The sequence below is a fragment of the Centruroides sculpturatus genome, unplaced genomic scaffold (genome assembly GCF_000671375.1).
Source record: "Centruroides sculpturatus isolate CEXI.00-Female unplaced genomic scaffold, Cexi_2.0 scaffold1751, whole genome shotgun sequence".
Classification (NCBI taxonomy): Eukaryota; Metazoa; Arthropoda; class Arachnida; order Scorpiones; family Buthidae; genus Centruroides; species Centruroides sculpturatus.
The window spans coordinates 53446-72247 of NW_019386288.1; the positions used below are offsets into that span (position 1 = coordinate 53446).

The window sequence follows — 18802 nt, forward strand, 5'->3', positions numbered from 1 at the left end:
ATTACCGAAATTGCAGATCGATTTACTTGTATGAAATGTAATATCTTATTAAGTAAATTTGCTGAAATGTTTAATTGTTGTCCACATAGTTTTATGTACTTATTAACATTCAAGCTTTTCAAACTTTTATATGAATGATGTGTTGTATAATTCAAAGTAATGACATTCTCCACTCGAAAGGCTGCAGAATCCATATAAATCAATGAGATGGATAGATAGATAGATAGATAGATAGATTACAAAGTGTCGTTATCCACTGATAAGGCCGAAAATAAACGGCTAAATTCATTTGAGTGATAAAAAGTAAAATAAGCATTTATTGGTAAACTGTTTTAGGTCATAATTCGTTCCTGAAAATAGGTGCCGATTGCGTATTTTAACTCTGAAACTATATTACATATTTTCACTTATATAAAATTTTTAAAATTATACTTACATTTTTAATTCAATTTTAACTGAATACAACTCCTATTGAATTTTAATTATATATTTTAAATTATTCATTTTAATTCTTCTTCAATTATAGGTTACTTTTATAAAATATTCTTTTAATTGTTTGCTGTTTACAATAGAATTTTTATTACAGAAATATAAAAAATTATAAAAAAAATAATTTGCATTAAGATTGAAACTATTTTATTAAATTTCATTAATAAACATATAGAATTTTGAATTTAGAAAAAGTTTCTATCACATTTAAAATCAACTAAATTTATGCAACAAAGATAATTATATCGTATGCTTTTCGCTTTGTAAATTTTGCGAGAAAAAGCCAAATTTTATGATCATAATTAATTTTGAAAATTTTCCAATCTCAATATCAAATCTTTAATTTTTCAATTGAAAATTGTTTTTCTGCACTTGCAGGAGAACATTTCTGATGACGTGCTGGATCTTGCTTTTTATCTGATTCGTTGTTTTGTTTGTTTTCAGGACCTTGATCTTTTATATCTTTTTCATATTTACTTTTTCTCAAAATTTTGAAGCATTCTTTATCAGTTTTAGTTTCTGACTTTAATTCTTCAGATTTTTCGAAATATGTTCGTAATTTTTCAAATATTAAAAACATTTCCTATAGAAACAAATTGTATACACAAATTAAATATATTTTACAGTGACAGATAGTATTTGACAGTAAACGCGAAAATTCTATGAAAGTGGATTGATGTAAAAAGGTAATGCAACATATGGATGATATAAAATTCGGTGCATTTAAGGAGAAAATGTTAAATGTTAGACACAGAAGAAAACCCAGAAAATTGAGACTATGGTTTGAGAACCTTTTAATATTCAGAGAAATCGATAGTGATTATATAAAGAAACGCAACACTCAGTAATAAATAAAAATATGAATATAGTTTTTCAGTGTTGAAGGAAGAATAAAATAAATATTTTAATACGTACGCAGGAAGTGGAGTCAGAAAGAGGAATGTTCTGATCTGCGTTAAAAGGTTCTCCGCATGTTGTCCAGTGCTTATTGTATTTAAATGATCCATCTGAACCAGCACCATTAGTTATGGGTGTATGCCATTCCTTAATGTGATCTGCTAAATCTGATTCCGTTTTAAACTCCATTCCGCAATATCGGCATTTGTAAACCACATCATCGAACACGTCCATCAAATACACTTCGTACTTAGATGTTTCACCTGAACCAGCACCGTTACTCTGGCGTTTATGTTCTTTATTAATGTGTTGTTGTAACTCTGATTCAGTATTAAACGTCTTGCCGCACCATTCGCATCTGTAAGGCACATTCCTCAAATTTCTAAACTCCAAAACATGCATTTTCTTTTTGAGATTGGATTCACAAGGTCAAACTTAAATCTGATATAAATTATTATCTTCTAATCGTTTAGAAACTCTTTCCCACGTCTAGATGGATCGTTTGCGAATTTGCGACTGAATTGTTGACCTCAACAATTGAACAATTGATATATTGTTTTTCGATGAAAATTAGAATTGAATTGTTACCAGATTATTGTATTTAAAGTATTTTTTATTTATCTTCTATATGATATTTTGTAAGTTTCATTATTTTTTATATTTAGGAAAAAACCACGACACTTGAAATATTTAGTGTTGTAAAAAATGAGTACTTAGACGATGAGTATAAATTAATTTACTTTCACTTTTTCGGCTGTTATATATAACAGTGGAAAAATGTTGCAATTGGTTAAAGAATAATCCATGAGATCATTATATATATATATTTTTTGAATCAATGCACCTTGAAACGCGGAGAAATAGAAACAAATTATTGCGTTTGTTTGATACAATTTTGTTCACTCTCTTCGAATCTTAATAACTTCTGTCATTTTCGTTTAAAATATCTGAAATTTTGCAGGAATATTTGTGTATTAGAATGATTGTTGCAGTTAAATATAATGGCTGAAAGTCTTGGGTGTGGGGAGGTCGTGTGTATCTGCAGTTGGGTCAGACTTAATGTCTATTTTACTTGTTACTAGCATTTACGATTTTGTATAAAACCTATCCTATCTTCAAAGTTAAGCTTTTATCATTTTAAAATAGTTAAAAATATAAGATTTTTAAAATAAAATATTAACATAAGACGTCACCAACCGTTACCGGGAAAGCTGCTGGATTTTTAAACTGCTTGACAACATAATATGTCTTTCAAAACTAGAAAAATTAAAATTGTTAATTGTGATTCATTTTATAAAACCATACGCTTTGGTCTATTGTGTGCAGCTTCGGAAGGAAAAAAAATTGTAATTTTCATAACATAAACCGTTCTGTAGTATATTTTACATTGTTTAAATGTAATTTGTCTGAATTGCTTGTATTTCACAAGTAACAATTTCAGAATTGACCTGCTTCGTCACTTTCTACCACAGCACATAAAGTGTACGCCCATTTGAAGCAGTTTTGCACAAACGATATAACCTTCAATAGATCTTGCTCCGAATACAGACAGAAATAGAAAGAGCACAATATCTCGCTGGGAAGACTGGAAAAGTCTTTTTCAGACCGTGGTGAAAAATCACAGTAATCTTGACAGTACAGACATGAGATATGGGGCGTCATATAAATTCTTGTTGGTCTTACTTACTTACCGAAATGAGTTTTGTTCTGCTGTGCATTCCATCACAGTNTATGAATATAGTTTTTCAGTGTTGAAGGAAGAATAAAATAAATATTTTAATACGTACGCAGGAAGTGGAGTCAGAAAGAGGAATGTTCTGATCTGCGTTAAAAGGTTCTCCGCATGTTGTCCAGTGCTTATTGTATTTAAATGATCCATCTGAACCAGCACCATTAGTTATGGGTGTATGCCATTCCTTAATGTGATCTGCTAAATCTGATTCCGTTTTAAACTCCATTCCGCAATATCGGCATTTGTAAACCACATCATCGAACACGTCCATCAAATACACTTCGTACTTAGATGTTTCACCTGAACCAGCACCGTTACTCTGGCGTTTATGTTCTTTATTAATGTGTTGTTGTAACTCTGATTCAGTATTAAACGTCTTGCCGCACCATTCGCATCTGTAAGGCACATTCCTCAAATTTCTAAACTCCAAAACGTGCATTTTCTTTTTGAGATTGGATTCACAAGATCAAACTTAAATCTGATATAAATTATTATCTTCTAATCGTTTAGAAACTCTTTCCCACGTCTAGATGGATCGTTTGCGAATTTGCGACTGAATTGTTGACCTCAACAATTGAACAATTGATATATTGTTTTTCTATAAAAATTAGAATTGAATTGTTACCAGATTATTGTATTTAAAGTATTTTTTATTTATCTTCTATATGATATTTTGTAAGTTTCGTTATTTTTTATATTTAGGAAAAAACCACGACACTTGAAATATTTAGTGTTGTAAAAAATGAGTACTTAGACAATGAGTATAAATTAATTTACTTTCACTTTTTCGGCTGTTATATATAACAGTGGAAAAATGTTGCAATTGGTTAAAGAATAATCCATGAGATCATTATATATATATATTTTTTGAATCAATGCACCTTGAAACGCGGAGAAATAGAAACAAATTATTGCGTTTGTTTGATACAATTTTGTTCACTCTCTTCGAATCTTAATAACTTCTGTCATTTTCGTTTAAAATATCTGAAATTTTGCAGGAATATTTGTGTATTAGAATGATTGTTGCAGTTAAATATAATGGCTGAAAGTCTTGGGTGTGGGGAGGTCGTGTGTATCTGCAGTTGGGTCAGACTTAATGTCTATTTTACTTGTTACTAGCATTTACGATTTTGTATAAAACCTATCCTATCTTCAAAGTTAAGCTTTTATCATTTTAAAATAGTTAAAAATCCAGGGAGTGGGGAGATAACGAAGGTCGTGTGTATCTGCAGTTGGGTCAGACATAATGTCTATTTTACTTGTTACTAGCATTTACGATTTTTTTTATTTCTATCTTCAGAATTAAACTTTTATCATTTTTAAATACTGTAGTTAAAAATATAACGTTTTNAATTGTAATTTTCATAACATAAACCGTTCTGTAGTATATTTTACATTGTTTAAATGTAATTTGTCTGAATTGCTTGTATTTCACAAGTAACAATTTCAGAATTGACCTGCTTCGTCACTTTCTACCACAGCACATAAAGTGTACGCCCATTTGAAGCAGTTTTGCACAAACGATATAACCTTCAATAGATCTTGCTCCGAATACAGACAGAAATAGAAAGAGCACAATATCTCGCTGGGAAGACTGGAAAAGTCTTTTTCAGACCGTGGTGAAAAATCACAGTAATCTTGACAGTACAGACATGAGATATGGGGCGTCATATAAATTCTTGTTGGTCTTACTTACTTACCGAAATGAGTTTTGTTCTGCTGTGCATTCCATCACAGTATATTCTAGTTTCTCTCTAACTCAAATTAAAGATTAAAGGTTTATAATATTTTTTATATGGCGAGCCATCTCTTCCAACTTTTCTTCTTAAAAATTTTTCTATCTGTTTTGTTTCATTACTCTTTTATTAGATAGATTTGTCTGTACACTAGTCGAACAGACAATTTTCAATATAGTGTGTGATCGGTTAACGAGCATAATCCGTTCCAAACTTTGTTCGCTATCCGAATTGTTCGTTAAACGATAATTTTTATATCATAGGTTTTTATGGAAATTTGATTATTTCGTTCTGGAGACCCCCCAAAATACAAAAATATATACTTTTTTATTACGTTTATTTAAATGTAATAATAAAAATACATATATACACAGTCTTGCATTTTTATTAGTCCGTTTTTTCCGTTTGTGAGGGTTAAAGAATTTGTGTAATGTTGATTGTTTTTATCTCTTATTCAGGATTATACTGAAGTTATTAATAACATTGTAATTGTAGAAATCCCTTATACCTCGTTCGCACCGAACATTTCGATCTAGATTGTGGCTAAGGTCGGAGACAGTTCCGTGGTGCTAACGCTCTCGACCGTTTCAATCTGGACTGAAACGAAGTTGAATCGTGATCGACTCGAGAGAGTTCTTGAAACTAGATCCAGTCATAAGAGAGATCTCAGAATCCCACGCGCGCGAGAAAATACAAGATGGCTGCGGAACACGTTTCGGGCTATCGACAGAGAAATAAAAAAGACATCTGTAGAGACGACGACATCTGTGTATTATTAGATGTATGGCAAGAAAAATTATTTATTTCTAACCAAAACTTCCATTTTGTTTGTTTGTGTTTGTGACTTACCGCGTAGTTATGTCAGTTCTATGGTCGCGCGTAATAGCCAGGTTCTTCTCGAGCGGACTGCTTGTGCGAACAGCACGACGTTTGACTAGCGACAGTCACAATCCAGATTGTAGGTAAATCGAGATCGAAGTGAGTCGTGGATTGTGTGCGAACGTAGTATAAGACTATTAACCTCAACCTGGTTTGGATTCCGTTCTAAGACCGTTGTTCTGACATCCTCCCACTTCTTGAAAAGAACTTTAGTTGCTAATATCGGCATTAATCCTCTTTTTCAGAAGAAAACATATCTCGCCAGTTTCTTAGTATTTTTCAGTCAAGAGTTTTTGTCGTTCTTCTGTCTTCAAATTTGTTTTAGGATGCATTATGAGCTATTCAATGTTCTTTATTTTTCAAATGTAAGTTTTATTACTTCTTTAGCTGCTGAAGTCTTCTTGAATATACAGTGTCTTTCTTAGAGAAGATTGAACTGCGACCTAGTGTAGACCTGTTAAAAGCATACTGCCCATCAACATCAGACATCTGCCACTCTCTGTCTATGCTATTATAATCTTACCTTTCGAAAAAAAAAACCGACGCAAAACTTAACGAGTGTCCGCCTGACAGTTTCGCGAATACTATAAAGCAGTGTTTTTCAACCTTCTTGAATACGCGACCTTTCTACAAGTTAAAAAATTCTGGCGACTTTCCTAGGCCGATATTAAAACTATATCAGTGATTTTAAAAACTACGTATTTAATTTTTTTTCTCTTGAGACAAAGTATTGTTGACTAAAATGAAAACTTTTTGAAAATCGACAATAACTTATAACACATAAAGTATGACAATTCCTCCTGAGCACAGGGAGCCGTTGATTTTTTTTTTAATTTTATTTTACGATCTGTATTTTTTGCTTCTACTTTTACGGCTATGATTTTCCGAGTTGGGCTTTACCCAGGCTCTTCCCTGGCTACACCCACTGTAAGGCCTAAATATCGATCAAAATACTAATTGTACTGTAAAATAAACAGGTACTGCAGGTTCTCGCTGAAATTGTAGTTTTTTAATGTAGTGTACGACCTACAAACACTTGTCTTTTTCTTTTATCTCGAATCCTTGTGTAAGACTTCGCGACCCGCTGGGGGTCGCGACCCACAGGTTGAAAAACACTGCTCTAAATAAATTGTTTGTGTCAAAAAAATAAAAGGCTAAAATTACAAGAGAGAGTTTCAAAGTTTGGAGAAATACTATCCGATCAGTATATACCAGGTTGAGTGTCAGTGTCGACGTCTCCCGCAAACCGAAAAGTTTCGAATTGTTGCGTGAAAATAGATAAGACTAACCAGTATTCCTTAGTTTACGTTGCTTTATCTTGTGTTTGTTCTGTGAGGTGTTCGTTGACCAAACATAAAAATCTTTCGCGAAAGTGTTCGTTTATTGAACTGTTTATTAACCGATCACCCACTGTATTCTGAATCGATTCGTTATTATTTTCATTTGCATAATTGTAAATTTTAGTTAAAGATCGAGGATTTTTAATACATATCATTACAGATCGAGGATTTTACGGTACTCTTAAAATCCAAAATTAATCTCAATTGTAAAAATTGTAAACATCTTAACTAGAAAAAACGAAGAAATTGAAATTTAATCAAAGATCACCGATTGTAACAACACGTCGATGGGAAAGTTGACACTTAGTTGTTAAAACCTGCAAGTCATCGTCAACAAGGAACAATCACGTGACACTTTCCCCACGACAATGGTGTAAATCAGTGTTTCTCAACGGGGGCGATATCGTCTCCATGTGGGCGTTTTTCCATGTTGAAAGGGCGATTAGTAACAATTTATATTTTTGGGGCGAAAAACAATTTTCTGGACGATATAGAAAAACATTATATTAAGATTAATTACTAGTTTTATTCGTTATATCGTACAATAATTAAACAAATAACATTATACTAGTCACTAGTTTATTCAATGCAGTACAAATTTGGCATTAGCCTTGGTCCTTGGCATCGGAATTTTGAAGTGACGGGGGCGATACTACGTAACGGTTTTATTGAAGGGGCGATACTACGTTGAATGAGGCGACGATTCGTTAGAGGTTGAGAAACACTTTATAAATGAATGAAACACCTGAAACTCAAGGCGAGCACTCGGAAGTTATAATTGGTAGATGTGCCATATATATCTCCACTGACTTTGGACAGACAGAAGTCCCTAGGAACTTCCACTTAGTACTTATAGAGCTCACTTTGAGGTAATTATTTTGAATCTGCGAACTCTCTCTCTCTACGCACATAGAACTAGTCGTTAGAGTTAACCTTTAGAGAAAGACACAATTTCATGGTGAACTCATAATATATTTTTCCAATTAGAAAGTTCAGACTATGAACGAGAATTTTTTTTTAATTTTGGAGTCTATCTAACATTCCATTAACACAACCACAGAAGTACCCGTAACATTGTTGAAAAAAACCTTCAATAAAAACAAACAATGAATAGGTAAAAAACTCACAATATTAAAAATGATGAAAACGTCAGCCTTTTATTTGAGGTTCTGACGTCTTTTACATTAAAAACAACAAGTCTTCTCACACTACCATCAAGTAGTTATCCACTTTTATCAGGTTCAAGCCTTCTGATAGTTGATACGAGTCATCCTTACATTTGCATATAGACACAATTTCATGGCGAACTCAGGATATACTCTTCCAATTGGAAATCAGTTTATCCTTTACAATACAGTTCATCCTTTCTCTAAAGAGAAAGGATGAACTGTATTGTAAAGGATAAACTTTATCAGTTTACAGTTTATCCAGTACAGGATAAACTGTAAACTGTGTATACATGTAAACTGTAAACTGTATAATCCTGTACACTGTACAATACAGTGTACAGGATTATACAGTTTATCCTTTCTCTTTAGAGAAAGGATAAACTGTATAATCGCCCCGTAAGCGTATTTATCTTATTCGCATTTATTCTTAGATGTATGCAACCTTTTAATATTTAATATTTACTTATTAGTTATATAATAAAAGCTTTGTTTATTTGTTAACACTGTCCTGTCATTGAAAGGCACTTGCCGACTTACCAACGACCTCCCCACTCACTTCTTAGCCGTCTTAGTCATCCGACAAACAGAGAACAAGTTTTACCGGCCATGGCAATGTAAATGGTCATTAGGGATCAGCCCTATGGTTCTCTGCTTATCTCACATTATCTTGAATAGAGACAAGCAATTATTATTTGTGATATCGTTACAATGCCGGGCTGCAATTATTTCTCATAATCTTAATGTATTCAATTTATATGTTCTTATCTCATATTTATAGTGTCTTCCTCTTACATAATAACAACTATCTTGCTTTACCTAATAACAACTATCATTTATTTTATAACGAAAGTTCCTATATATTTAATCGGAGCTTACTGTCATTACTTATTCCATTGCTTGACTTGTCATTCATCTCTCTAACGCCTGTCCTCAGAGTAACGAAGGACAGACAGTAGAACAAAGAAAAGTGGAAAATTATAGTTTACACCAGGGGTGTCCAGCCTTTTTGTTTCTGTGGGCCGCATTGGAAAAAGTCAAGGAGTTTTGGGCCAGAAGTATATGTAATATATACTTGAGGCCAAATACACAAGTATATTTAAGGACTATCGTGTGTAAATTATAATAATAAGTATTAAAACTTTATCACGAAAAAGGATATTTTAAAAAATTACTTCTACACACACTTTCAATTTTTACTTAGAAATAGATAAATTATAAATTCATTTATTTTCTTGTTTGTGTAAAAAAGACAAACGATAATTTATTTGAAAAACACAAATATTTGTTTTATTTAGGTCTGTATTTAATAAAAAACGACGAAGCACCATTTTAAAGTACATTTTTATTCAACTAATATATTTATAAATAATATGTAACCAAAAAAGTAGCCTAAACGCCAAATGATAATTTTTACGTCAAACAAAAAAACGTAGCCACATTAGGCGCAATGTAGGCAAATGTTGCAATGAGGGAAGGAATACTAAATAAACCTGGAGTTGTGACTCAAAGAATTATAGACCCAAATGCGGGAAAAAAGAGAAAGGACAAAAGATAAAGAAGTGAAAAATATAGGAAAATTAAGGGTCAATATTTTCACAACAGAAGATCTAATTAATTTCTCTCACTACTTTTTACCTTTTGTCTTTTCTCTCCTTTTTCTCCTTTCCCAAATTTTGGGTCTATAATCCTTTGAGTCACAACTCCAGCTTTATTTAGTAATCCTTCCTCATTCACACATCTCCAAGTATTTGAAAATATTTCCTATTCACTCAAAAATAAATATGAATGAAGGTTTACGAGTTTGTAAAACTTCTTTTTTGGGTTTATGCCGTTGAAATAAATAAATAATAAAAAATTAAAACATTTGTCGGTTTTGTTTACACGTTTATTGGGCCGCATTAGAACTTGCCTTGGGCCGCGGGATGGACACCCCTGCTGTATACGAACTCTTTCTGCCATTTGCTACAAAGAGAGCCACTGTTAGCAAGCCCGTTATTAGTTCTGCAAGTTCCACAATGGTTCGACCAGGATGTTAAAAACGCGGCCCGACATATAAGAACTGACTACCATCTGAAAAATACTGAGGCTTTTTGATTTACTCAGATTCCCTATAGCGTTATGATGCACTTATATCAGATGAAGTCAGAAGAAATGTAAGTAAATGCGATTTTCTTCTTAATCTACGAATGTATATAGCATTTCATGATGTCTCGATTTATCTACAGTTTAATTTTTCAATTTAAGATCTTTTCTACCTTATTCAACTCGATATAATTAAAATTCACATATCTTGTTTTACGTTTTACTTTCTGAAAGTATCGTTTAAATTACAGTTACATTTTCATCCTGATATGAAAACTGCACGAATTCATCAGTCCTGATTGTCTGCCCTTGAAATATGGAGGTACTGTACGTTGCCAGGATACGATCCTACTGAAGCTAATAATACGATAAAAGCTAAAGAACAATTGTATCGCAGAAACGAAGAATGCGTGAAATTGTACAAAAAAGCGATAAAGAAAAGAGCTAAGGATGTCAAATCTAGAAACATCGGTATAGATTCGAAAGAAGAAAAATTGAAAAAATTTATACAAAATTTAGAAGAAAAATTAAAACTTTATTCTAACAATACAGAAGCTTCAATGAATGCTATAAAGGAAGATTCCGAATGTGAAATAAACCGTTATTAAATTATTTAGATGACTTTAGCAATCAGTTTTGAATAATATAAACAAAAACTGTGGAAGAATTAATTACATACTTCATTTTCTCGTAAAAGATAAGAATTAAAAGCTTTTCTATTAAAAAAAACACAACTCAATAAATTGTTATTATAGATTTACTATGGCTAATTATGTATATTCAAATATACTAGCAACATAGAGCAATAATAACATAAATTTGTTTCTGTAAATATCACCGAAATTTTCAAATGGATTTACTTGTATGAAATTTAATATTTTATTGAGTAATTTTGCTAAAATGTTTAATTGTTGTCCACATAGTTTTAAGTACATATTAACATTTATACATTTCAAAATTTTAAAAACATATTTGTATATGGATGTTCTTTTGTATAATTCAATTAAATGATCTTTTCCACTGGAAAGGCTGCACAATTGCACAATTTATATAAACCATTCAGATAGATAGATAGAATACTAAGTGTTGTTATCTACAGATGAAGCTTAACCGAAGATAAAAGGGGATATGCATTTAGGTTAAAATAGTAAAATAAGCATTTCTTTGTACTATAATTGTTTCAACTCGTAAATCGTTCCTAGAAATAGGTGTCGATTGAGTATTTTGACTCTGACACTATTCTATATTATAACTTTTAAAAATTTTTATAACTATAATTACATTTTTAAATCCAATTTTAACGAAAAACCGAACCTATTGAATTATAATTATAAATTTTAAATTATTCATTTTAATTCTACTTCAATTATAGCTTAATTTTATAAAATATTTTTCTAATTGTTTCCTGTTTACAACAGAATTTTTACTACAGAAATGTAGAAAATTATAAAAAGAAATAATTTGCATTAAGATTGAAACGATTTTATTAGAGAAAATTTCATTAATAAACACGTACAATTTTGAATTTATAAAATGTTTCTACCACATTTAAAATAAATTAAATTTATGCTGCAGAGATAATTATATCGAATAGTTTTTGCTATGTAAATTTTGCGAAAAAAAGTCGAATTTAATGATTATAATTATATTTTAAAATTTTCCAATCTCAATCTCAATCTCAAATCTTCAATTTTCCAATTGAAGTTTTTTTTCTGCACTTGCAGGAGAAAATTCCTGATGACCTGCCGGATCTTGCTTTTGTTCTGCTTCATTGTTTTGTTTGTTTTTAGGGACTTGACCTTTTATATCTTCATAATCTTTACTTTCTTTAAAAATTTTGAAGCATTCTTTTTCAGTTTTAATTTTTGATTTTAATTCCTCGGAGTTTTCGAGATATGTTCGTAGTTTTTCAAATATTGAAAGCATTTCCTGTAAAAACAAATTTTATACATAAATTAAATATATTTTACAGTTACAGATAGTATTTGACAGTAAACACGAAAATTCTATAAAAGTAGATTGATGTAAAAAGGAAATGTATGGATGATCTACAATTCAGCGCATACAAATAGAAAAGATTAAGTGTTGAACACAGAAGAAAATTCTGAAAACTGACACTGTGATTCGAGAACCTTTTAATATTCAGAGAAATCGAGAGTGATTATATAAAGAAACGCAACACTTAGTAATAATTATAGATATCAATACAGTTTTTCAGTATTTAAAGAAGAATAAAATGATTATTTTAATACGTACGCGGAAAATGGAATCAGAGAGAATAATGCTCTGATGTACGATAAAAAATTTTTCGCATGTTGTCCCGTGCTTTTTGTATTTAAATGATCCACCTGAACCAGCACCATTAGTTATGGGTGTATGCCATTCCTTAATGTGATCTGCTAAATCTGATTCCGTTTTAAACACCATACCGCAATATCGGCATTTGTAAACCACATCATCGAACAAGTCCATCAAATACACTTCGTACTTAGATGTTTCATTTGAACCAGCACCGTTATTTCTGCGTGTATGTTCTTTATTAATGTGTTGTTGTAACGCTGATTGAGTATTAAACTTCAGGCCGCACAATTCGCATCTATAAGAATCANTTTTTTTCTGCACTTGCAGGAGAAAATTCCTGATGACCTGCCGGATCTTGCTTTTGTTCTGCTTCATTGTTTTGTTTGTTTTTAGGGACTTGACCTTTTATATCTTCATAATCTTTACTTTCTTTAAAAATTTTGAAGCATTCTTTTTCAGTTTTAATTTTTGATTTTAATTCCTCGGAGTTTTCGAGATATGTTCGTAGTTTTTCAAATATTGAAAGCATTTCCTGTAAAAACAAATTTTATACATAAATTAAATATATTTTACAGTTACAGATAGTATTTGACAGTAAACACGAAAATTCTATAAAAGTAGATTGATGTAAAAAGGAAATGTATGGATGATCTACAATTCAGCGCATACAAATAGAAAAGATTAAGTGTTGAACACAGAAGAAAATTCTGAAAACTGACACTGTGATTCGAGAACCTTTTAATATTCAGAGAAATCGAGAGTGATTATATAAAGAAACGCAACACTTAGTAATAATTATAGATATCAATATAGTTTTTCAGTATTTAAAGAAGAATAAAATGATTATTTTAATACGTACGCGGAAAATGGAATCAGACAGAATAATGCTCTGATGTACGATAAAAAATTTTTCGCATGTTGTCCCGTGCTTTTTGTATTTAAATGATCCACCTGAACCAGCACCATTAGTTATGGGTGTATGCCATTCCTTAATGTGATCTGCTAAATCTGATTCCGTTTTAAACACCATACCGCAATATCGGCATTTGTAAACCACATCATCGAACAAGTCCATCAAATACACTTCGTACTTAAATGTTTCATTTGAACCAGCACCGTTATTTCTGCGTGTATGTTCTTTATTAATGTGTTGTTGTAACGCTGATTGAGTATTAAACTTCAGGCCGCACAATTCGCATCTATAAGAATCATCCCTCAAATTTCTAAACTCAAAAACGTGCATTTTCTTTATGAGATTGGATTCACAACGTAAAACTTAACTCCGATATAAATTATTATTCTCTAATCGTTCAGAAACTTTTTCCCACGTCTAGATGGATCGTTTGCGAATTTGCGACTGAATTGTTGACCTCAACAATTGAACAATTGATATATTGTTTTTTGATGAAAATTTTAATTGAATTGTTACCAGATTATTGTATTTAAAGTAATTTCATATTTATCTTCTATATGATAGTTTGTAAGTTTCGGTAATTTTTTTATTCAGGGAAAAATCATGACACATGATTTAGTGTTGTAAAAGATCAAAAGAAAAACTTAGGCATACGAGTATATATTAATTTATATTTACTTTTCTGACTGTTATATATAACAGTGAGAAAATATGGCGATCGTTCAAACACTAATTTTTAAGATCATTATATTATTTTGAGTTAATGCACCTTGAGACGCCGAGAAATAGAAACAAATTCATGCGTTCGTGTGACACAATTTTGTTCACTCTCTTCGAATATTTATAACTTCTGTCCTTTTCGTGAAAAATATATAAACTTTTGCAGGAATATTTGTGTATTAGAATGATTGTTGTTGTTAAATTTTGGTGATTGAAAGTTTAGGGAGTGGGGTGGTAACGAAGGTCGTGTTTATCTGCAGTTGGGTCAGACTTAATGTCTATTTTACTTGTTACTACCATTTACGATTTTGTATAAAACCTATTCCAATCTTCAAAGTTAAGCGTTTATCATTTTAAAATAGTTAAAAATATAAGATTTTTAAAATAAAATATTAACATATGACGTCAACAACCGTTATCAAAAAGTTACTAAATTTTTAAACTACTTGACAACATAATATATCTTTCAAAACTAGAAAAATTAAAATCGTTAATTGTGATTCATTTTATATAACCATACGCTTTGGTCTATTGTGTGCAGCTTCGAAAAAAAAATTGTAATTTTCATAACATAAACCGTTCTGTAGTATATTTTACATTGTTTAAATGTAATTTGTCTGAATTGCTTGTATTTCACAAGTAACAATTGCAGAATAGACTTGCTTCGTCACTTTCTACCACAGCATATAAACTGTACGCCCATTTAAAGCAGTTTTGCCAAACGATCGACCCTTCAATAGATCCTGCTCCGAATACAGACAAAAATAGAAAGAGCACAATATCTCGTTGGGAAGATGGGAAAAGTCTTTTTCAGGCCGTGGTAAAAAATCACAGTAATCTTGACAATACAGACATGAGATATGGGGCGTCATATAAATTCTTGTTGGTCTTACTTACTTACCGAAATGAGTTTTGTTCTGCTTTGCATTCCATTACAGTATGTTCTGGTTTCTCTTTGGCTCAAATTAAAGATTAAAGGTTAATAATATTGTTTATATGGCGAGCCATCTCTTCCAACTTCTCCTTTTAAAAATTTTTCAATTTGTTTGTTTCATTACTCTTTTATCAGATACATTTGTCTGTACAATAGTGGAACAGACAATTTTCAATATAGTGTGTGATCGGTTAACGAGCATAATCCGTTCCAAACTTTGTTCGCTATCCGAATTGTTCGTTAAACGATAATTTTTATATTATAGGTTTTTATAAAAATTTGATTAATTGGTTCCGGACATTCCCAAAAATACAAAAATATATACTTACTTATTACGTTTATTTAAATGTAATAATAAAAATACATATATACACAGTCTAGCATTTTTATTAGTCACGTTTTTTTGTTTGTGGGGGTTAAAGAATCTGTGTAATGTTGATTGTTTTTATCTCTTATTCAGGATTATACTGAAGTTATTAATAACATTGTAATTGTAGAGATCCCTAAGACTATTAACTTCAACCTAGTTTGGATTCCGTTCTAATACCGTTGTTCTGACATCCTCCCACTTCTTGAAAAGAACTTTAGTTGCGAATATCGGCATTAATCCTTTTTTTCAGAAGAAAACATATCTCGCCAGTTTCTTAGTATTTTTCATTCAAGAGTTTTTGTCGTTCTTCTGTCTTCAAATTTGTTTTAGGATGCATTATGAGCTATTCAATGTTCTTTATTTTTCAAATGTAAATTTTATTACTTCTTTAGCTGCTGAAGGCTTCTTGAATATACAGTGTCTTTCTTAGAGAAGATTAAACTGCGACCTAGTGTAGACCTGTTAAAAGCATACTGCCCAGCAACATTAGACATCTGCCACTCTCTGTCTATGCTATTATAATCTTACCTTTCTAATCTTACCATTAGAACGAGCATTAGGAAGTTATACTTGGTAGATGTGCCATATTTATCTCCACTGACTTTGGACAGACAGAAGACCCTAGAAACTTCCACTTAGTACTTATATAGCTCACTTTGAAATAATTATTTTGAATCTGCGAACTTTCTCTCTCTACGCACATAGGACTAGTCGTTAGAGTTAACCTTTACAGAAAAGATAAACTGTATAATCGCCCCTAAACGTATTAGGTTATCTGCATATATTCTTGGATGTATCCAACCTATTGTAACCTTTTGTATTTACTAATTAGTTATATAATAAAAGCTTTGTTTATTAGTTAACCCTATCCTGTCATTGAAAGGCACTTGCCGACTTACCAAAGACCTCCCCACTCACTTCTTAGCCCTCCTAGCCATCCGACAAATCGAGAACAGGTTTTACCAGCCCGAGCAATGTAAGTGGTCATTAGGGATCAGCCCTGTGGCCCTCTGCTTATCTCACAATATCTTGTATAGAGATAAGCAATTATTATTTGTGATATCGTTACAATGCCGGGGTGCAATTATTTCTCATAATCTTAATGTATTCAATTTATGTTCTCATTTCATATTTGTAGTGTTTTCCTCTTACATATACGCTTTACCTGATAACAACTATAATTTATTTTTAAACAAAAGTTCCTATATATTTAATCGGAGCTTACTGTTATTACTTATTCGATTGATTGTCTTGTCAATCATCTCTCTAACGCCTGTCCTCAGTGTAACGAAGGATAGACAGTAAAACAGAAAAGAGTGGGAAATTATAGTCTACCCCAGGAGTGTCGAACATTTTTGTTTCTGCGGGCCGCATTGGAAAAAGTCAAGGAGTTTTGGGCCACAAGTATATATAATATATACTTGTGGCCAAATACACAAGTATATTTAAGGACTATAGTGTGTAAATTATAATAATAAGTATTAAAACTTTATCACGAAAAAGGATATTTTAAAAAATTACTTCTACACACACTTTCAATTTTAACTTAGAAATAGAGAAATTATAAATTCATTTATTTTCTTGTTTGTGTAAAAAAGACAAACGATAATTTATTTGAAAAACACAAATATTTGTTTTATTTAGGTCTGTATTTAATAAAAAACGACGAAGCACCATTTTAAAGTACATTTTTATTCAACTAATATATTTATAAATAATATGTAACCAAAAAAGTAGCCTAAACGCCAAATGATAATTTTTACGTCAAACAAAAAAACGTAGCCACATTAGGCGCAATGTAGGCAAATGTTGCAATGAGGGAAGGAATACTAAATAAACCTGGAGTTGTGACTCAAAGAATTATAGACCCAAATGCGGGAAAAAAGAAAAAGGACAAAAGATAAAGAAGTGAGAAAAGTAAAAAAATTAAGGGTCAATATTTTCACAACAGAAGATCTAATTAATTTTTCTCACTACTTTTTACCTTTTTTCTTTTCTTTCCTTTTTTTCCTTTCCTCGAATTTGGGTCTATAATCCTTTGAGTCACTACTCCAGCTATATATAGTAATCCTTCTTCATTCACACATCTACAAGTAGTTGAAAATATTTCATTTCCACTCAAAAATAAAATATGAATGTAGGTTTACGCGTTTGTGAAACGTTTTTTTTTTGGGTTTATGCCGTTGAAATAAATAAATAATAAAAAATTAAAACATTTGTCGGTTTTGTTTACACGTTTATTGGGCCGCATTGGAAGTTGCCTTGGGCCGCGGTTTGGAAACTCTTGGTCTACACTTTTTCCAACGGCCCAACAACTGTTGAGCATTTAAACACACAATGTTGATAATATGAGAATAAATCTTACATGTAATAAACACACGAAATTAGAATTAGTCAAGTATGGAATGCAACTGAAATAGAAAATGTGCTTTTTAATTATTATAAATAATAATAATAAACTGGACTGTTTATTTGAAATGAAACTCAATTAATAAATAAAGTAAAATACTCTACTTGGTTACGGTTTATAAAAAAGTTGTCTCGATCACAGTAACAGACCTGAAAGCATTACTTTTCAGAAAAATCTCAGGCAGTAAATATACTCGCATACACCGTTCGCAACATGTTTCGAACAGATGCGCCGCTTCCCTTGTATTTCCTAAAAACTGAATACATATTAATTTTAATTATATGAAAATAATCGCACAATATTTCATAATAACCGCATTACGTATCTTATTACAAATTTCTATACTACACGTGATAAAAAATAAGATCGCTATTGTATATTCGAATATTAGTGGCGGAGTAGAGGAGTGGAAATGATGTATTGTCAGCATCCAAAAAGCCAGATTCGCGGATGCGCTTTACAGAGCACTAACCTCACCCGGTTTAGCCGGTGGAAGCCTACAACCTTGGGTGGCTGCTACACGTATAACGCATCCAATTCTATCCTGTACCGGTTCCGGACTGTTAGCCGCCCACCCGCAAGATATTTGGCTGCCCTCGCCCGATTACGTGAATCGCGAGTAGATTTATAACCTAACCCAACCGATAAGAATTTACTTGTATGTTTTTATGATAGTTTTCTGTATAGTTGACAGGAGTTTTAAAAAATCCGTTAAAATATTTGATATATTTATTCCGCTCTCCGATTTTATATTACTCACGGATTTCAATGTTAAACCAGTAATATTACGATTTCGTATGCCCCATCTTTAAGGGGATGTAGAAAAAAAC

General features: G+C 31.5%; 2 protein-coding genes across 4 annotated transcripts; both read right to left on the reverse strand.

Moving 5' to 3' along the window:
* Nucleotides 1–629: 629 nt before the first annotated feature.
* Nucleotides 630–3711, reverse strand: LOC111614426 (zinc finger protein 708-like). Of its 2 annotated transcripts, none has more exons than XM_023355798.1 (2): nucleotides 3174–3711; nucleotides 630–1072 (listed from the first exon to the last, which is right to left on the reverse strand). In XM_023355798.1, exons 1-2 carry the CDS (start codon nucleotides 3555–3557, stop codon nucleotides 821–823), a joined length of 636 nt encoding a protein of 211 aa, XP_023211566.1. In that variant the 5' UTR covers nucleotides 3558–3711; the 3' UTR covers nucleotides 630–820. The 2 variants fall into 2 exon arrangements, with proteins under 2 accessions (XP_023211566.1, XP_023211565.1); XM_023355797.1 differs by lacking the exon at nucleotides 3174–3711 and adding an exon at nucleotides 1405–1932 and having other exon boundaries at nucleotides 631–1072.
* Nucleotides 3712–11796: 8085 nt separating this feature from the next.
* Nucleotides 11797–14016, reverse strand: LOC111614427 (zinc finger protein 708-like). Of its 2 annotated transcripts, none has more exons than XM_023355800.1 (3): nucleotides 13825–14016; nucleotides 12581–12920; nucleotides 11797–12253 (listed from the first exon to the last, which is right to left on the reverse strand). In XM_023355800.1, exons 1-3 carry the CDS (start codon nucleotides 13866–13868, stop codon nucleotides 12011–12013), a joined length of 627 nt encoding a protein of 208 aa, XP_023211568.1. In that variant the 5' UTR covers nucleotides 13869–14016; the 3' UTR covers nucleotides 11797–12010. The 2 variants fall into 2 exon arrangements, with proteins under 2 accessions (XP_023211568.1, XP_023211569.1); XM_023355801.1 differs by having other exon boundaries at nucleotides 12581–12831; nucleotides 13736–14016.
* Nucleotides 14017–18802: the final 4786 nt, after the last annotated feature.